Source organism: Onychomys torridus, chromosome 4 (genome assembly GCF_903995425.1).
Source record: "Onychomys torridus chromosome 4, mOncTor1.1, whole genome shotgun sequence".
NCBI lineage: Eukaryota > Metazoa > Chordata > Mammalia > Rodentia > Cricetidae > Onychomys > Onychomys torridus.
In genome coordinates, this window is record NC_050446.1 from 81,700,060 (window position 1) to 81,721,453 (window position 21,394).

At 44.4% G+C, this 21,394-nt stretch overlaps 1 protein-coding gene across 4 annotated transcripts in view; it reads left to right on the forward strand.

The window, feature by feature from the left end:
* Mpped2 (metallophosphoesterase domain containing 2) overlaps positions 1-15,222 on the forward strand; it is a 181,755-nt gene extending 166,533 nt beyond the window's left edge. For all 4 annotated transcript variants that reach the window (XM_036186053.1, XM_036186055.1, XM_036186054.1 and 1 more), the window contains 3 exons: positions 7,820-7,935; positions 11,229-11,342; positions 13,843-15,222. In XM_036186053.1, coding sequence (XP_036041946.1) covers positions 7,820-7,935; positions 11,229-11,342; positions 13,843-13,961 — 349 coding nt within the window. In that variant the 3' untranslated portion in view covers positions 13,962-15,222. The remainder of the gene's footprint in view (positions 1-7,819; positions 7,936-11,228; positions 11,343-13,842) is intronic.
* Positions 15,223-21,394: the final 6,172 nt, after the last annotated feature.

Sequence of the window (21,394 nt, forward strand, 5' to 3'; positions counted from 1 at the left end):
TTCCTGCTCAGAACTTGTTTATAAGATTAAAGGCCAGGATGCTTGGGAGGACTGTGCAGACACTGTAACACTGTTTTTAATAATTCATAGCAAACCATGTTTGAAAATGGGTCATAATGTCTTGTTTCTTGATTCCTAAAGCAAGCGCAGCTCCCACTGCCTCCTTTCCAGTAGGGGAAGGGAATGGTAACAGAGGTGTGCTTCTGACACTTGCTCCTTGTTAGTTACAAGACAGGGGCACAGTTGACATGTTGGAAAAGACTGCAGTGTGTGATCCTTTGGCTTAAGAAGCCCCACCTGTAGGTCATGGGTCTCAGGGGACTACCTGGTACCATTTCATCCTTTTGCATACACAGCACACAGACCACATGTCACCCAGGACTGCCCTTTATGAAACAGTGTCTTTTCATCCCAAGCACCTTATAACGAAAGGCGACACTACAAAGCCCTAGTGAAGAGCTGGGGCAAGACAACTGTTGAAAGAAAAACCTGCAGTCCCCTTTTGAGGCAGCTGAGCCGCTGTTCTGGCAAGGCAGCTTGTCCAAGCAGCTGCACAGGGTAGAAAGCTGGAAGTTGCATTTTCCCTCTCTCTGCTATCAATGGGAGTCTGTGTGTCCGTGCGTCCGTGTCTGTGTGTCTGTGTGTGTGTCTGTGTCCTTGATTCAAGTCAGTCTGTGGGCCAAAGTAAGACATCTTTCTAATTGCACAGTAGCGTACCTTGCAGGCTGGTCAAAAGAAGGACTTATGTGGGAGAGAGGAGGTCTTCCCCAAAATCCAGAGCCAAGAGGGGAAAACAAGGCAGGGAAAAAGGGAGCAGGAGTGGAGGAGAAGGGGACAGGTGTCTGCCTTTCATCTGGATAGTCAGGATGACGAATCTGGTGCCAGGGAAGCTGCTGTTTAACTGACAGGGAAGCTTTGCAAGCAGGGGAGGGCTGAGCCGTCAGGTGAGCTGGAGATCAAGAATTGTCATGACAGCTTCATGGCATGTGGAGTGCGGGTGATTTTCACCAGCCGTGCTTAAATTAGCTTTTCTTGGACCTGGTGCGGTGTGCAGTCAGAGAGGGATGGCGGGTGGTGGGAGGGCCAGACTGCAGAGGAAGGCTGTGGTTCTGAAGGGCCACTGTGTAGGACAGTAAGTATGTGTGAAGCTGGCCCCTAGTGTCCGAGTTCTACTTCATGGAGGTGCCGGGCAGCACTGATGCCATTAAGTAGCAGCTTGTCAGTTCCTCCAGCAAGCCTCTCTGAGTTCTCTAAAATAAATATTCAAAGGATCCTGACTACCCGTCGACTCTGAACTTCCTCAGCTGAAGATCTTGCCAAAACCTAATCACCTGTGCCAGCCAGCTAAGCAGCCCTGACGAACCGTTTGCCCCACGTACTCGCGTTCCAGGGATTTGTCTGTGCAAGGCTGAGGGAACAAATGAGTGAGCCAGTGCCTCTCTGAAAAATCTTCCACTCAAACGCAGACAGAGGAGGTGCCTTTTAATAAGTAATCAGCCGGAAGAAATCAGGCTGTCTAGCCATCTAGTGACGCTTGCTGCATCACTGGGGACCTATAAAACATTCTAGAGCAGGGGTTCTATGATCTGTCGAGTACTTGGATGAACATTCTAGAAGGAAGAAAGAGCCTGAGCAATTCTTTGTGTGTACACTTCTTTACACATGTCGATACACACATAAACAGAGATATGGCTAATATATAAATAGAAACTACAAATTAGCACTCCCAGCCAGTATCTTGCCAAAGGGTCTACATACAGTTATTTCATCTACATTGGAAGATAACTTTTTTTTATTTCAAAGATGAGGGAAGCTGAAACTCGGAGAAGGCAAGGAAGTGATTGGCAGGTGTGGGACTTGAACATGGGTCTATTTGACTCCATAATCCATGCTCTTAACCTCTGCCTCTTAAACAAGAATGGCTGCTTTTATAGAGCCTCTGGGTTCTGATGACTGTAACAAGGCCAACCTGCCAGGTCCCACAGCTGGGTGTTACAGGAACCATTGACCTCCCCTTCACAGCTTCTAAAGAAATGAAAGAGAGCCACCGCAGGGTTTCTGAGCCTTGATGAAGTACTCAGGAGACTCTACCCATAAGAACCTGTCTTTATGGTGCTGCCAGCCCAGTACTTGTTTGTCCATGGAACATAAGTGGACACTGACCCGCACACACCAGGGCCGGGGATCAGAGCAGCACACCTGACCTCCAATTTTGCTGTTTGCAAATGCTGCCTTGCGGGGATAGCCCCGCCCCCCCCCCCCCCCCGCCCGTGAAGTTTGTGGAGGAGTAAACAACCATTCTTTGTCCAGGCCTCGCAGGATTTATGGCCAACAGCTCCTTCAGCCTGCACTGGTGCGCTGTGTACTGCAAACACAGATGACCTTTGCGGAGATTTCATCTCAGCCTGCTTCCGTCTAGAAGACCTGGTTGTTTTTACTGACGTTGTTCCCAACAAGTTCTGCCTGTTAACTGGCTTAACTCCTGCCGCTCTAGGAAGTCCAGCCACGGAGGCCAACGGCCAAGGACTGGTTGGTGTCTTGAAAGCGTCCCCAGTTCCTGTCCATCCGAGTCTCAGGTCCAGTGGTCTCAGGCAGATGGAATTGCTCCCCTCCTTTCCAGACCTTTCTAACCCCTCCCCAGGAGGGGGACGGGTCTCAGGCACAGATCGGCCTACTAGCATTAAGGTGCTTTGTGAGTGCTTTTCTTACAAGTTGGTTCCCATGTGGTATTTGTTAGTCACAGCTAATTATGAAGTCCTTGGCCAAGGCACCCGACATTGTTCCTTGGATTCCTCCCCCCTTTTTCTCCCCCGTTGCCCCCCGCTGCCGCAGAACAAAACCTATTGTGGGGCTCTGGAGGTTGGCTGTGCAACTTATATTCCAGCGAAACCCCGACGGGCTCAGTTGCTGGGGTCTCATGTTTCAGACTGAACCGGGTAGAGCATTATTCACCAACCCTGGGAGAGCCCGCCTCTGTTCTGAGCAGACTTTTCTCCCACAATGCACTGGGCCTCTCACAGGCAATTTGGACAACTCACTGAGAATAATTCACAGCATTACTCAGAACCTGGGCAATCTGCGCAGAATGGTAGAATGTTATGAGCTTTTCGCCATAGGAAGTCCAAGTGCCAGGTGTTGCCAGCTGCCCTGGGTGGCACAGGCTAGGAAGGAGGAGCAAGGCAGCGGAGACTGAGCTGCACTTGCGTCCGTCTGTCTTTCCTGCTCCCTGGGCAGAGTGCCTCAGCATTAGCCTGCTCTGTGTACCGGGTTTCTGCAGAAAATGTCCATATCCTAAATGCAACCTTGAAACCCATAACTGAGGTCCCCCCACACACACTTTTCATTCCTTAGATGCAGAGATTGGCCGCTGTGGGTCCTTCCTTTACCTAAGGTTAGCACCCAGCTCTCCCGACTTCCGGAGGCCCCATTTCTTTCCCTATGCCAGGCTGGTTCTGGACAACATCAGCAAGCTGCTTCTCTGCTTGGCTTACTGCCATTGTCTTATGGGGAAACCTCACATGCAGGAGGCAGAGGAACTGTCAGACCCAGAATGGCCAGGCCACACTGTTTTCCCTAAGAGCCACCTCACAGTTTCATGCCATCTTCTGGAATCCTAGTGTTCGGACTGGTAGACTGATGCAGCAGGCATTTATTTTTACGTTACACGGGTGAGACCCCACGTTAAAATTACGTTAGAAGGGTTTTGTCACTGTTGTTGAATGGAAGACCATAGCCCTTGGAGCTGGCCCCATTTAGGGTCACATGGTAGCTGCAAATACTAGTTCTGGAAATACAAACAAACTACTACTATCACTAATGTCATGCTTCTATCTAAATATAGAATGATAATGCATGGTTAAGGATTGCTGTGAGGAATTAAAGCCAATAATCTAGATAAAGTCTCTGTATGAAATATGGCAGGGCCTTGATAAATGTCCCTGACATTGTAACTTAACCACTCACTGTCATATACACACTGGCCTGAGTTCAAATAAAAGCCAGACATGTTAACACTTTGTCCCCTAACTTGGACCCTTCTGCATTTTGTCACAAGCTTAACATTAACCAAATGCAGTTTGGGTTATCTATAAACCAGGAGTTCTGCCTTCTCTTTCCCTGGAAGCTTAAAAAACCCAGTACTTCCTGGGAACAGGATAGGTGTGACTCTGGGCTTCTGAGAGAAGAACTTACCAGTGGGACCATGGAAGGTCTAAAACAATTAACTCTTGTCCTGTGACTCTGAAAGTCCCTAAGGTGTCCTGGGGACTCAAAACTGCCTGTCTTCAGCAAAAGCAGAGCCCATCGCTGTCCCCACAACTTGGGTGTGCTTGGGACTTTTTCCAACTCTTCTCTGTTTTCCATCCGAATAGGAACCAAAGGCCCAGAAGCTTGTTTCCAGAATGTAGGGAAGCAGATGTTTTTGCTTATTTTTCTTTCTTCTCTCTTCTGCCAAAATGCTAAGTTTTCATTGGGTGCTGTGGTTGTTTTTCTACTTTTGTTTTGTTTTTACTTTTGAGACAAATCTTGGACAAGGGCTGTTCTTAAGGGAAGCAGGGTAGGCATTTCCAAGCTGGGGAGCTCCTTTTTTAAAACCTGAGTGACAACATGTAAGAACTGGTGATAGACAGCTGAAGGACAAGAGAGAACAGGACTGGTGGATTCCTTTCTAGAAGAGTCCTTCCTTCCCAGGCCTGGTCCCCGGGACTGCCTCCTTAAGCAGGAATAGGATAGTGACTATTGCTTTTTCAAAGCATTCTGAAAGTGAGTAGATCATGCTGTGGATGGAGCATATGCTGCAGACCAAGGAAGGCCCAGTACAAGTCACGGGCCCGAGAGTTCCCCGCCTGCTAAAACATGGTCGCTACTGATTAGTTTCTGTTTCTACTTTAACCAGTCTACAGGAGTTAATATCAACACACAACATAAATTTGTCATATTTGCTCAGAAGTCTGACTCTAGTCCTATTGAATTAAAATATAGCTATGGCAGGGCTGCATAGCTCTTTAGAGTCTCAGGGAGAATTTTTTTTTTTTTTTTTTTTTTTTTTTTGAGATACAGCCCTGGCTAGCCTGGAACTGTCTATATAGACCAGACTGGCCTCTAACTCAGAAATCTGCCTACCTCTATCTCCCGAGTTCTGGGATTACATTCATAGGCCATCACCCCACCAGCAACTCACTTTTTATGTTTACATTATCCAGCTTTTCAGAGCCTCCCCATTCCTAGCTTCCTAGTCCTCTCCTTCCACCTTCAAAGGTAGCAATATCGGGTTGAGTCTTTTCTCATTGCTCTGCTCACATCTACTGCCCTCTACTGCCCCTTCTTCCACTGCTAGAGGCCTTGGTGGGTCAGGGCAGACCCACCTGTCTAATCCAAGATTATGTTCATATTTTCAGGCTAGCTGAATTCCTTTAGTGACCCTTGCTATGTAAGGAGGTATAGTTACAGGTTTTAGGTATTAGAATATGGACCTTTAGCAGGGAGCACTATTGCCCACAACAGATATATAGTCGTTTTTATATGAATACAATGGTTGTATGTAGTAGAGCTTTCAGTTATTAGAAATGGAACTTAACAAAATTAGAGTCCCTTTCCTAATGAAAGAAAAGGATCTTGTTGGTTCATACACTTGAAAGGAGTTGTTCACTTGGTGTCAGACACAGCTGAATCCCTGTGTCTAAGGACATCATCAAAGCCCTCTCTTTCTTGTCTTGGGTTACCTTGGTGGTCAGTTGATTCCCAAGCAGAGATTGTCCAGAGGACAGCTGAGATATCTCCCAGCCAGTTCCAGGGCTGCACAGTTCTTGAGACATGAGATTCCAGAGAGGAAATATGACCTTCTCTTTAGCAGTGCTAACAAAATCCTGAGGGTGACACTCAGCTGTCCAGCTTGGGCCCATGTATATACTTGCAAGTGAATCACTGTATGGGCAAATGCAAGTTACTTCATCCAGGATCCAGAGTGCAGGAAGCCTCACCAGAAGAAGCACATGTATTATATCAGGGAGGGAGGAACTTACCAAAGAAAATACAACGTTGTCACCAGAAGTAGGAAAGAGCTGGATATGCCGTAACAGCAGTTGTCTATTCCATCATATTATAGCTGGATTTCTGAACCATGAAATGGAGATAGCATTTGGCTTCAAACCACAGGCAAACTTGAAAGAGCCCAGAAGTGGTTCCTCTAAGGCAAGTACATTAATTTAGGTAGCACACAGGAAGAGGAATTGGCATCGTGCGTGGTTAAATTCATTGGTGTTAGAACAGATTGCTTTGGTTTAGGTCCAAGTTCTGTTTACTTAGTTTTATCATTTGTAAACTGGGGATGATAATACTATGCATCTGAGGAGTGTTAAACCTTATGAGATTGAAGTTTGTGAGGAAAAAAATGCTTAGAATAGGACGCTGACAATTTGAATACCTAATGACCAACAACTGTCTTCAGGATTATTCCCATTTTCTTATCACATTGCTAGGCGTAAACTCCAGGAAGATGGTGTGGGGACTTGGAAATAGGGTAAGAAGTAAATAAGTTACATTTGGGTTGCCCTTTCTAGCTGGAACCAGTGTTTTCTTTCTGAACTTTTCAACTTCACCACGCTGGGAGGTTAGGTTGTCATCTGAAATGTGGATTTTGACATAATTTCAAAGGTCATCTTTCTGCCCCTGACCTTGACTGTGTATACCCACTACCAGTGAAATGTATGCCCACGACCAGATGAATGTTCTGTCAGTGTTTCTAAGTTTGGATTCTTGAGATAATCCTGTTAGTTTGGCCAGCGATTGTCTTCAAATAAGATCACAGTCTGTGTTTGATCAACTGTGACTGGCAGTGAGCAGGTTAAGCTGGAAACTGCTCACTAGCTGAGCACTAGCAGAAAACTGACCATCTTGTCTTTTACAAGTGTGCGGGCAAACTGGAATTTCCCTATGGAACAAAACAGTCATTTTCAGATAATACTGTTCAGCTTGAATGTTTTGGATGAGTACAATCAGAAATGCCTTGTAGAAGCATGTTAGGCCTGCAGGATTTAGAGAGAAAAACTACTCATTCTCTCACTAACAAACAGGATATTTGTAAAAAAAAAAAAAAAAAAAAAAAAAAGCTCTGTTGAGGCCAGACTGACAGACAGACATCCCCATTCCTTTGCTTACATATCCTTGATCTTAGAGACACATTCATGAAGCAGAACCTCCAGGAAAATGTTCCTGTGTGCTATGGGGAAGCAGATTCCAGAGGGACCAGGGAGGTCCCCAGAATCTTCCCTTTGGTGGCAGGAAGAGTTTTTGGTAACTTTTCAGAGCCCCCAGGCTTAGCAGCAGCCTCCATCCAGACTGTTCAGGACATTTCAGTGAACAGAGATTTTTCTTCTAGTCAAGTGTCCTTTTCTCTGAGACGAACAAGGACCTCTGCCCTGTACCTCTATAGTACTGGGGAGAATCAGGAAGTACTAGAGGGGTTTTCTTACCTCTGCAGCACTAAGGGAAGCTGGGAATGCTTTGGATCAGGGCTGGGTATCTTGGGAAGCACTGAGATGTGGGGGGAGAAAAAGCATTGTCACAGTTTTGTTAGAAGCCTGCTGGGAAAGTCTCCACTGTAGAGGCTCCTGTGCCCCTTTCTAGTTAAACAATCTGTAGGCGCCATGCCTGCTTTCAAATGGCTTGGTTTTGAAGCAGCCCATAGAAAAGCAGCCTGCTGCCAGGGCCAGCCATCAAAAGAGAAGAGAGAGCGTTGCAAGCCGTGGGGGATGTGCGTGAGAAATGTGACAGTGTGAGGCTCGTTCTGCTGGCCTGACCCATGTGCGTTATCTCCCCAAAGGACCCCGTGGTTTAATGGATGGGGCTTTAACCTACCCAGAGGCCAGTCTCTGCTGGACAAATGGAACCTCATCCCTGAGGGCATCGACATACTCATGACACACGGACCTCCTCTAGGTAAGTGGAGCAAAGGTTATCCTTTCCTCATACAAAATGCTCCCCTCCCCCAGCATAATGAATAATACCTTGGGGGCATAGTAATTTTCCTTCAGGAAAAAAAAAAGTGAACACAAAAAGGAAAGTCAGTGTCTCTAAAGAAACCCAATATTAAACTCAGCAGTTCTACTAGGCTTACAGGTGTTCACGAATTTTCTTTTTTTTTTTTTTCTTAGTCGAGTCAGGGAGGAAAAAAATCAAATGAGCAGAGATCATCACAGTCTTTTAAGCTTGGTAATTTAAGAACTGTGTTCCCTTCACAGGGAAGGGGTAGGATGGGACACCAAGGATGCCAGAGACCTGTCAATCACTGGCATTTGAATGGCAGTGAGATGGAAGGAATGTGTTCAGAGAAACTCATTTTCCTTTTCACACAAAGCATTGGGCCCTGGCTGTCTTTAAAGTTTAATATTTGAGCTGATCATATGAGCAAAAACAGGTCTTCTTAAAGATGAAGTATTTTCAACAAGGACTTGCCCTTAAATTTACTTATGGCATAAAAAATTACTCTGTGCATATTGGTGACATATGTATATTATCTCTGGTGTCAAAGCTATCCCCCTAGTAACACAGACTGTGGGTCAGAAGATGGTTGTATGGTTTAAGTAATTAGATCCTAATTATTCATGGGCTCATCATTGGTTTATCTTGCTATTAGAACATTTTCAACCAGGATCTTACCATCTACTAGCTATGGATTATGCCAAGATACTTTCTGCCCAGCTAAAGCATGCTCAGAAAATTCAAAAATTTCACTTTAAATACAAATGTTGATAGTATTTATTTATTTTTATGGGGAGGACACCTTTTTAATATCATTGTAATGCACTGTATTAACAGAGTTCCCTTGGTCATACTGGGTTGAAGGGGAGACAATTTGGGCAGAGGTGACTGACTTTCATGATTTTTGTTGTTTCCTTGTTACGCATGGCCCTTCCCTCTTCTATCAGCTTGTGGAATCAAACATTTTGTTACTCATTCCTGATGTATATTTAACCTTTGTAAATACCTCTGTTAAGAGTCACTCAGTGCTGTGTTCCTTCCCTTACAAAGGGGAGGGAGGGCTCCATATTTCCTTAACAAATGGAAGGGAGAATGGAGGTTGAGGCCATGGAGCCACGTGTTAGTGAGGCAGAATTGGGGAAGAGAGGCTAGTTCTGTTGTAGACAGTGTGGTACCCTTGGGTTAACCATATACATGTTGTTCTCTGATGCACTCACCTCATCCTGCATTCTCCAAGACTGTATTTGCCAATGATCCTAATCAAATCATTGACAATTTATCTCCTTATTTAGATGAATTTAATCATTAAATTGCTAATGAAACATTGCCAACTCTCAGCAAGAGTGCCTTGCAGGGATACCATTCCAGCCAGCTTGAGTCCTCTACCTGAGCAGCCTGGTTGGTCACATTTCATTGGGAGGGTCTTGGATAGCAGCTGTAGCCTAGTTGGTCACAGTTCATTGGGAGGGTCTTGGATAGCTATAGCCTGGTTGGGTATAGTTCATTGGGAGGGTCTTGGATAGCTATAGCCTAGTTGGTCACAGTTCATTGGAAGGGTCTTGGACAGCTGTAGCCTGGTTAGGCACAGTTCATTGGGAGGGTCTTGGATAGCTGTAGCCTGGTTGGTCACAGTTCATTGGAAGGGTCTTGGACAGCTATAGCCTGGTTGGGTACAGTTCATTGGGAGGGTCTTGGACAGCAGACAGCACAGAAGCATTCCCATCAGTGTAGCATTCCTTAGAATATGACTTCAAACAGAACAACCAGTTTACAACCTAGTCATTCATTTTGGCATGAAACAAGTGGTACTAATAGATAGCTAAGTCTCACTACTAGATTCTACAGAATCCTGATATCCTGGTTACCTTTCCAGCAGAGGCTACCATCCCTCTTTTTGTAGTAAAAGTGGAATAAATCAGGTTGTACATAAATCAGAGGGAGGTCCACACCCAGAAGCTTCATAAGAAGTCAGGCAAAGCTTTCACAATGTAAAGAAGAGCTTTAAGACTGGAATTCTTGGGAAAATGCTGTGCTGAGGCAGGGGTGGGGGGGGGATGGGGGGCTGGAGAGTTTGAATTCTTGAATTCTCAGTGTGAAGGAAGCTATAGGTGCTATTTACTCTACTGTTATAGTCTCAGCAAGATGATATCTGAGGTGCTCATATACACAGGGAAGAAAACACTTCCATGAGATAACAATGGTAATTACTGCAGATTCAGGATTTCCCCCTTTTCTTAATAAATACCCTAGTTTGATTTTTGCTAGGCACTCCACTTTTATCTGCTAGTCTTCCTAGTCTCTACAAGTACTTCCCACATCCCAGCTAGCCTGACTTTACAGAAACTAAATATTCATGCCTACTGCCTAGCCAAACAGAACAGAAATCTGTCCCTTCCTGCCCAGCCGTTTCTCACAGTAGAAAGTACCTAATGGAGCTGTGGAATGGATTTCCACAGATTATGATTTAGCCTTTCATCCCACCTGCCTTCCTCATACCCCGTCCTGCTGAGGTATATGGATTTCATTTTAGACGGTAATCATCTGGATAGCTGACTTTTGCTATAATTGATGTCAGTTTTTTATAGATTTTCTGCATTAAGCGGAGGACTAAGTGGCTTTTACTTTAAAACTAGTCAATTAGCCCCAGCTTGCTGGATGCCACCATGAGGTCATGTTGTCTGTTGCTAGAGAGGTATGGAGAAGCAACTGGGTATTCCAAAGCTCTGGTTGTCAGGAACCCCCAAAGGCTAAGAGTGACATCGCTAAGCAGAACAAGGCATCCTGTGGCCAGTCCCTAGCCAGCTCTTCCACATCCCCTTTCTGTGAACCTGTGAGCCGGCGTGGGAGTAAACTGGTATATCTACATATGAGAAAGAATTTGGAGGAAGAGAAAGCAACAGAATTGAGGGGAAGAGCTGTGATGGGCTGCCGGGAATAAGCGTCATTGATCTCATGAAGAAGATCTGAAACCTGTGGCTGAATAAATCAAACTTCTTGCAGGAAAAGAATGTTAATTAACTGGAAAGGGGGGGGAGGGAATGGACACCAAAAAAAAAAAAAAATTAATCAAGAATCCAAAGAAGACAAAGTGATGAGTGAAAGTTCCTTAAAAGCAGTTGTGAGCTTTAATGGAGAGGCTAGGATTACAGATAACATAATAAACCTTCTGTGAGTTATGGCTTCCTGAAAGTCAGAATGAAACCTTACCTGAAGAGGGAAAATTAAGAGTATTGATTGCATTCTCTCCTTAGGTTTCCGGGACTGGGTTCCAAAGGAGCTTCAAAGGGTTGGCTGCGTGGAGCTCTTAAACACGGTCCAGAGGCGAGTTCGGCCCAAGCTCCACGTGTTTGGTGGAATTCATGAAGGTAAGAACACAGGGATGGATAATACACCATTACCCATGCATGATCTCACACTCTCCAGCAGGCCGCGTCAGCTAGATGAATGATGGGAGCAGCAGTTCTCAAACTTTAACGCAAAGGAACCCTTTTCTAAGATGAAACCTCGTGAGAAAAGCTCACATGTACAAAGCTGATACATAGTTTGTGTTGCTGTCTTTCAAGCAGACAGGCAAGTAGGAACCCTGTGTGGCTTACTTTACCACAAAGTCCACATTACCCTAGGCAGTACTGGAATCTAGAGGCTCTAAGGAGAAATTAATAATAACGACTGTTGCAGCACCAATAAAGCCAATTTTCCTGTTTACGGAAATAGACAAGACACCCTTGAGATCAGACGCAACCGAAAGTATCTGTAGTCCCTTTGGGATCTTACATGCCAAACACAGAAAGAGCCTGGTACACAAGATGTTCTCTGCAGAATTACTGAGTACACGCAAAGAATGGTTCCTAACGGATGTGGAAAGAGCCACTCTCTGCAGTTCAGCATTTCCCTAATCAGCTTGGGATTGGAAGAAATCATTAGCACTGTTGGCTGCAGCTGAGGTTAACTGGAAAAATGAAGTCTCTAAATGAGAAAAATACCCATTTATTGGTGTCTGTCTTTCAAGGTAAGCTGAGTCAAGGTCCCAGATCACAAAAGCCCTTCTTCCAACCAGATGTCACTGGGCTTTTGTAGACAAGCAGAATATTCTGACAACTGATCTTGGTGTCTCAGAACCTATAAGACTGGCCCAGGCATGTATATTTGTGTGCAGCAGAAGCAGTTATGTGGGCAGTTGCCATGTATCCTAGCCCTTGTTTACTGTGGCTCTCTGGAGTTATTTATGAATGTCAGAGTCAAGCTGAAGTGTATGAGACTGTGTGCTTGGTGAAACAGAATGCAGTTTACTCCAGAGTCCACAGGCACAGTGGCTTCCTAGTTAGGTAGGAAAGAAAGAGCATATTGAAACATCATCCTACCAAGGCCAGAGAAAATTCAGCTTGCTCCAAGTGCAAGCACCAGCTTCAAGGTTGGAAAGCAGAGGTGCAGCTAGTTCCTGGGCAGGAGGCAGGGTATGTGTGGGGTGGGGGGCAGACTTTAATCTGTTATGCTCCCTAAGGGAAGGGGAGAACCCAGAGATGAGACTGCCTATCTAAACTGCATTTCCTGGGGGTGGGGGGGTGCTGTTATCTTGAAAACTAGTTTGAATTCTTGTGAGATTCCTTTGAGTTTGCATTTCACCCTCTAAAAAAGAAGTTTAAGTCATTAATTTACCTTAAACTCGACAGACAATTGGAGAATTCCACTGAAACCCCACAATAATAAACTGGCTTTAAAGGGAAGCGATCATATTCAAATAAACTTGTCTTGCTTTTATTCACTTAAGACAGCGAAAGAGGGCAGCGAGAGGGCAAATACCAGCCTCTTGATGGAGAGAGATAACAAGACTTTATGACCCCGGAACCAAACAGTGCACATTTTAAATGCAGCTTTGCTTTTCTTAAGAGATTTTTCCATTGACCCTCATTAAGCTCTCCACAGGCTTACTTGGAAAAATTTTAGCAAATGGAGCAGGGGGAGGGTGGAGGATAAGAACCTTATCAGTGATTTCTGTATGTCCTGGTCATTTTATTTCTTCATGGCGGTTTTTATATGCCACAGAGACCAATGTGAACATAGAATTACAGACTCATTGCAGAAGCAGTAAGGTGTCCAAGGAAATGTGTAAACTTCCAAGAAGCCTAAATATGTCAGAATGTTAAAAATTATGAAAGGTGTCTACATGCCAGGGTGCCATGACATTTTCTTAACTTTCTTCAATAGATCATTTGTGCTGCATAGAGGGATGCTTTCCCTGCGTGCACTGTCTGGGCACATTTAGGAAACGGTCCTGTGGTGATGTTCCTACCTACCACAGTTGAAGAAACAATGCTTTGGAGTAAGATGGAACTTAGCATTAAAGCCACATAATTCAAGGTAGAATCAGCCACTTACGGTTAATTGTCATGGAGACAGATCTCTCTAACGATGAGGAAGATGAGCATCCACACCTGAGCGCTTGCCTTCCTCCCTCTACCTCGAAGCCCCCTTGGAGCAGAGCTGTGTTCCTAGGTGGCTCACTTCCTTCCCTTCAACTCAATAGTTAATGCAGATTTTGAAATGAAAACAATACTTTAAAGGTGGAGGAGTGCTTTTCTTATTCTCAGTCATACAGGTATCATGTCCCTCCCTGACCAGTTCAGTATTTGAGCAACGGGGGCACTGGGAAGAGTCACTCTTTGTTGAAGGGGAGAAATCTCCCCTTTTAAAGGAAACAGCAAAATTGGACAGAAGCTCCAGAAATCTGTGTCTCTGAGTAGGTCCACTGACTTTCATCTCTCTCCCCTCTGACACAATTTTGTTGTTCTTACCTGCCTGGTGGCCCTGTGTTCAGCTGTTGTCATTTGTCTATATTACAGTAACTGTGACACTGTCTTCCTACAGGGTACGGCATCATGACCGACGGTTACACCACCTACATCAATGCCTCCACCTGTACAGTCAGCTTTCAGCCGACCAACCCTCCAATTATATTTGACCTTCCAAACCCACAGGGCTCCTAAAGCTCTCAGCATCCTATCGGAATGGGAGGGACGGTCTACAAACTGCCATTTTTCTAATGATAAACTTACATTCTCTGACTTGTTTATTTTCAAAACCTGTGAGTTCTTTTTGTAAATTGTTGGAACAGGAAGAAAAAGATGATGCTAGAGTTGTGCTGCCTCTTTTTGTTTTTTAAGTGGGGTACCCATTTGAAATCAAAGGAGCATTGTGAATTTGTAAAATGACTTCTGTTTGCTCAAAGGCCACGCCATTGTAAATTGTTAGTGTTTGCCAAAGGACAGCCAAGCTTTCTTAAAAAAAAAAAAAAAAAAATGATTTTAAAAAGTCTTATTTGAATATGCTTTAAGCTGAAAGGAAAAGATTTTAAAAAGGAAAGAAACACATAGGCGGTGTTTTGAATTCACCCAGATTTGCACAACTCTTTGAGTATTGTTTGATGTGTTCTGTTGTTGTTTTCTTGGTGTTATTTCATTTTTATTTCACAGATGTGGCCCCAATTTAGAGCAATCTCAGCAGAAGTAGGTCTGGAAAAACCTTAGCTTCACACCAGCTATAAGGAAGACTGTGTTCAAGGTGGGGCAAGAGCAGCCCTCATTGAGAGGCTTGGCCGGAGAGGTCCATATCATGGTTATACAAACTCTCACTGTTTGTTTCTTTTAAATTATTTGAGCTTTAAAAATACGGAAACAAGACTCTGTCAAGAGCAAATATTCATGCAAGGAAAAAACGTGTGCAGACTCCTTTTCAATGTGGATTTATATATATATATATATATAAATTTTTTTGTGCATTATGACTAAGTTAGGAGTTTAATATTGCCAAGGACAGTACAACTGCAAAGCAACTCTGTGCAGCAGCAGCACATCAGAAGTCCGAAGGAACTGACCCCTCCTTCCTCCGAACTCAAGCTCTTTAAGACCTTGAGTTCATCTAGGTACAGTAACAAGTGTGTATAGACTTCAATGGACGCATTGGAAGCGAACTAAAGTAAGACTTAGTCGTCCTTTCTATTTAAATGCCCTGCATTGTCTTCTCACTCCCCACCCCTGCCCCATTTTGCACTGTGTGTTGATGCAATCTTCGCTAGCACAAAATATTGTTGCTAAAAATCCTTTCTGTTCTCCCATTGTCAATGCCACTGAGCTCTATTCTATTTTATGTTACCTTAAAATTTAGGCAAGCAGTTGTTTTCTTTAAATTTATTGTGATATTCTATATCTAGCGGCCTTTATATGCAAATAAAATTGCAAGATTTTTAAATCTGTGCTGCGTGGTTGGGCTGCCTGGGGAAGGATGGTAGATTTGTCCTGGGGACAGGAGGATTTATTTACATGCAATTTAAGTAATCCCCTCTGAACCATTAGAATATTGGTTGTTTTTTTTTTTTTCTGATTTTTCAATAAATGTTTATGGCCTGCCAGTCAATCCCAGGCCAGCAGGTACATCCATAAGGCGCTGACAGCCTGGCTCCTTGCAGCACATGAGAGGAGAGAGCCAGTGGTGGGATGTGGAAATTGTGTAGACCTCTTTTATTTTGTCTAGAAAAGCCACTGAAGAAAAGCAATAGGAAGGGTCTGGCTGTTATTGTTGTTTGTGGGGATTTTTGTCTGTAGAGGGTTGTTTTCATTTTTGTTTTGTTGTTGTTGTTGTTGTTGTTGTTATTGTTTCAATTTTCTGAAACAGTGTCTCATGTAGCCCAGGCAGGCTTGGAAATCTCTCTAACAGAAGATGACCTTGGCCGTTTGTTCCTCCTGTCTCCAGCCTCTAACTACTGGGTTTACAAGTGCATATAAGTGCAGTCTGTGGACTGCTTTCCAGTCAATGCCCACTTAATTACGTTTCCATTCTGTCTGTCTATTGTGATTCCTTTGTTGCAATTCCTGGAAGGAATTCTTGGTTTCAGTACTAGCTGGGACACTGGTCTTAGAATAACAGCACAAATTCTCATAATCATCTCAGTCCCTTTCAGTTGTATCTGTTAGACCTGTCAGTTTCTGATCTGAGACTGTACAGCAGGTGCATGGGCTTCCCAACAAGAGGAGTTTATGATTACAGTAGCTATGATGGATGAGATGGAGTCCTGAGAGAAGGTGGCAATCCTCCCTAAATCTGCTGACTTGGTGGGAAGATTGCTGCCTCCCTGGCCCTTCCCAGGGGATGGGCAGAGAAGCAGCATACTGAACAGACATCTCACCTGGTAGCTAACCAGGACATGGACTCAGACATCTCTAAAAAGCAAAGGAAGGTCTCCAGGAGTAGGTGGATGACCCCGAGGATATGTGTGCACGTTCAGGCCTTGAGAGCACATTTGGACACCAACTAATTAGGCAAAACCCTTGCGAAAATTGCCTTCCACTGTGCATTAGCAGGAAACGACACATCCTGCTGTATCTAGAGCATTGGACTGACTATTCATAGAGATTCCTGCCGCCAGCCCACACTCTGCATGCATGAACTGCTTCCGGGGCATCCATCATGACTGTGCTAAAGCCTTCTCTGTTGGCCCTTATAGCAAGGAGTCATTCAAAAATGGTGGTTACCAATCTAGCACTTTCTATTCCATTACCAGGCAATCTGCCAAATAGGTTTCATATTTTATCTTTTTCCTTGAATCCTAAGCATTCATAAGCCACAGTTTGTAGGAAGGTGACACCACTGCTAACTGAATAGCTTCCTGTAGGACAATGGAAGGTTCTAAGACAGGTCTACCTGAGTCCATAGCCATGCCCTTTCTGTGACTCACCTAAGAGCTAACAGAAAGTTGGAGGGCCTGGGACCGTCCCTGCTCCCCACTTGAGAACCTGCTGAAGCACCTTGCCACATGGTTTGATGGCAGCATTAAGATGGACCATCTCCTCTGTGCTTGAGGCCCAGGACTCTGCAGTGGTCATGGGAGCTTCCAAGCCAGCCCAAATCTGGTTTCCTCTTGGACGAACAACCGTGTCTTCATGAAGAAGCCATGTAATGTGAACTCCGACATGAAGAGCTCTGCCGGTGTCTGGTAAACAGTGTGTGTGTGTTCCCTTTGGTCGCCCTGCCCCATCTCTAGGTCCTCCAGGCGGGATTCTGTCTGTTGTCCCTTTACCCCAGAGAGGTCCAGTGGCCTTGTACCTGAGGTGCTGTGTTTGTGTTCATGCTTTATGAACTGTAACTAACTCCCCCTTTTTAAGAAATAATGGGCTTTTATGAAAAGCGGAGCAGAGACCCTGACTCTCTAGCTTGGATGTCATACCTTACACAATCTCTCTAATCAGAGACTAGAGAGGGGTTTTGAGTAGCAAGCTGCTAACACAGCTCACATGGGTCTGCTGTCTCCCCTTGAATCTCTCACTATCTCCTTCCAGCTCTGTTTGTGAATGATTTGCCCTTGCGTCACAACCTTATTTTGTCTAACAAAGATGATAGGAGGTTGCTGAAATCCCTTTCAGGGACAGGTCAGTATTACTCTAACAGATGGCCAGCATTACATCTGCCTTCATCTCCATCTCATAAGTCACTAACATTGTGAACCAGGTCAGCTGGGAGGATTTGGGGTTTGTCAATTGCAGATAAAACACTTGGTGGGTCCAAGAATGGTGCCACTCCCATGTCCCCTGAAAATGTGTGGCTCTGGTGAACCCAGGATGCCCCTCTATTTGAATGCTTCCCTGTATCACTCCCTGTCCTGTCTCCATGTAATGCTAAACAACGGTGGACTGAAGTTTCCTCTGTCTTACTTAGCACTGAGGCATTTTGAACACAGCTGTGCCTGGGTAGAGAGGCTCCTGGTTCAGAAGTCTTTGTGTGTGCTTTTATCGAAAGCTCCAGACATATTGCTAGAAATCAGCCTTAAGACAGAATGTTTTTCTCCTACTTTGTAACCATTAGCAGAATTGGTGAGTGTGTGTGAGCTAGAGAGCACGGCTCTTCTGGAAATTCCCAATCATTTTCCGTCTTCCTTTTGAAGCATCTGCCTCACTTCTCCAGAAGAAAAAAATGCACCATGACCCAAGCCCCATGAGAAACCCCACTACTATGTACTACAGCCTGTATAAAATTCACCTCTGCAGATCATGTGAGGTTCACAGAGGGCTACAGGCACACACCATGGTCACAAAGCTAATCAAAGATAGAGCCTCCATTGACATTGGACTCTTAATGTTGAACTTGAACGATTTTCAACTTGACATTTGGGAATAATCAGGATGCTGAGGTCAGCTTTGGCCAGATAGAGTATGATTTTGCAGTGGAGGATCATTTAACAGTGAAGGATAAACTGGGTGATTCAAAAGAAACCTCAGAGAGGGACCTCTGGATGGTCCCCGAGGGTGAGCTTTCCCTTTGTCTATCCAGTCTGCTTGTGACAACCCTGAAAACACCCAATTCCTCCCAGTGAGGAGAGAGATGAATGCATGGTTTCTGTCGTGTCTACATCAGAACACAGTTAGCTCTGTCATATGCTGTGATATTCATACACATATTTGTGCAAGTTCTAGAAGCTGCTGGGCTCTGGTGAGATGATCACCCTGAAACACGCTGATGGCATGCTTTTGTTCCCCCAGCCCCAGACTCCATCCTGTAGAATGGGTATAATTCATCCCTCACCACACACTTCTCAGACTTGAGAAGGTAATTCCTTCAGGGACCCATGAGGAGTACTTCATTAGCCAGCTCATCATAATTTTTAAAGCAAATTTGTTTTTAAAAGAGACTAAAAAATCCAACCACTTATCTTACTTTCTGTTGCTCACAACCATTCAGAGGAGAAAGCTAATCCTTGAGAATGTGTGACTTGTTAAGGTATTAAAAACCCACACTGGCAGCCCGAATTGAGCTTTTTAAATTTCTGCCTGCCTTTGAACTACCTGACAAAACATTGTGGTAGGTTCTCCCTGATTCCTGTTTCCTTTTGGGATAAGGAATTCCTTACAAGATAAAAATCCTGGGGTAAAGGCTCTTTCCTACCCAAGAACCTCTGTATCTGGGTGATGGTGAGAAAGGAATGTGTTTCCACTGGGATGCATGGCCACAGTGGCACTAAAAGCAGGAACAGACTAAGCACACAAAGGCTGCGTGCCTCCTCCCCATCAATCAGCTTTGATTTTTATAAAGCCACAGTTACCTTGAGGTGCATCTGAGTATTCTCAGAGCCTGCTCAACAGGAGAAAGAACCTGTGATTTCATGGCCTGTTTCTGCATTCGTGTTAGTGATGACCTTGGGGATAGGTTGAGATTTTCAGTAGAAGGCCCTGAAAGAGCAAGTGATTTGGAACACAAATGCTCCTTCTATGCTTGGGCTCACCAACATGCATCTGCTGCAGTCCCCTATCACACTCACCTGACAACTACTTAATTCTTCCAGTTGCTTCCCTCAGCTTCCTCAGTCCCTTGGATGCTGCAGTAGCTGTCCACACGTCCATCAATCTGAGTCACTTTCAGAGCGTTGCTTGTGTGCCGGTGAGCAAACCGAGTCCAGAGGCCATTCCTTCTATATGTGTTTCTAGCTCCTCTTGATGAATTTCATCAGTTTGACAAACAATAGCTCAGCATGTGAGAAAGATGAGCAAAATTAATCACAGGTGAAATCAACAAATACGTACTGACCACTGTAAACCAAATTGTATGCTAGTAAGGTTTATTTGTAAGGCCCAGTACCTGTTTCAGAAGAATCTTATAATTAGGTGGAATGAATAAGCTATTGGCACATGAAGGTGAACAGAAGGAAGAGAGTTGAGTCACAGTTCAAGACAATGAAGGAAAATCAGGGATGGGCTGACAGAGGCCTCCCAGTTGCATGCGTGGCCATAGTCATAGAGAAGTACAAGGAGAGGGTCTAAGTCTCAGACAGACATAAGCAGCTAACCCAAAGAAGGGATTCTGTGATAGTGACAATGTCAGTCTTAGGCAGCTTCATTCCAGGAGGAGAAAAAGCAACGTGGCCAGTGGTAGCTCGTGTCACGTAGCTGGTTTGCTTTCTTAATTTACTCTATGAAATGGCTTTCTCTAATGGCATGCCATTGACGAAATGCACCATAATGTCCTCATCCATCACCTCCAAATGCTTTTGCATGCATCAGTTGTTGACTTGTTTTCTCCCGTTCAGCACATAAATGAGAGGAATGATTTATCCAAGGCCACCAGTTACTTTTATATGGAATCTGAAATAGCTCTCTGGAGAAATACTGCCCTGAGCACGTCTGTCTTTGTGCTGCGCTGAGCTCCTACTACAAGGTGTCTTTGGTCAGGGATTGCTCTGGTACCCTCTGATGACTGTTTCTAGGGAACTGGTCCAGATGTCCATCCGTTTTGACTGTGACTCCTGGACATAAGAGCTGACATTCGGTAAGTGGGACCATGAGTATGGAGGGTGGACATCAGGGCCTTGGCACTTCAAGGATTGCCCCCACTGAATTAACGCTGCAGATGGGAGACAAAGTTGTGGGTGAACATAGACCTCCCCACCCCCGCCCCCAAGAGCTCTCCTGAAGTCACACTCACCACATGTACAAATGAGTGCATTTATTTTGTTCACTTCTCAACCTACTTCCTTGACCTCTGTCTCCCCATGGTGGGGATATCTAGCTTCTTGTCCCTCAGGACTTTACATAGATCAATAGATAGGAATTGAAATATTAACAGGACTATCAGTAATTTTTACCAGCTAAGGGGTCTTTGGCAGCAGGGGATGGAGTTGGGTGGGGAGGGCAGAGTATGGTACCTCTCAGCAGGACCTAGGACTGTTTCAGGCACAAGAAGGAAACAGTCTACATGATTTCTGTCTCTTCAGATGGTGGTAGTGGATGTAAAAGGGTCAAACAATCAAGTGACAGAGATCTGCACCATTCAACACAACACTCCTGTCTGTAGCATTAGTTCAGTGGATTAAAGTGCCATATTTACCTCCTCAGTTCTTGTCTCAAAAATGTGTAAAATGTAACTTGGACAGTTTCATCTGAGAATATTTGTTTAAATCAGCTGTGTAGGAACATGAGAAATAAATATACATCACACATGGTTTTGCATTCATGTATTTTTGGTAGGTGTACATGCCTTCATCAATAATGTGATGTTTAATATATAACGCATTCACCCCTTAATATGTAACACATTGACCCCTTAATAAAACTGAAAGAAACTGTTCAGCAGGTAAAAATTTTCCTACACTGTTTCCTAAGGGGCTGAATGACCAATATTAAAAACATCAGGAGACTAGTCCCAGTGGGAGCTAGACACTAGTTTCATATTTTTTACGATGTAGAAACTACGCTAGATTGGCATTACATTCTCATAAATTTTTTGTTGTTTAATACGTTATCTTCACAAAGAAGGGTAGTGTCATTGGAAATAACATATAGGAATCACAACAATAAGAAAATGCATTTTTATTTCTTTTATTGAAATAGTTTTTTTCACACAATATATTCTGATCACAGTTTACCCTTTCTCTTCTCTG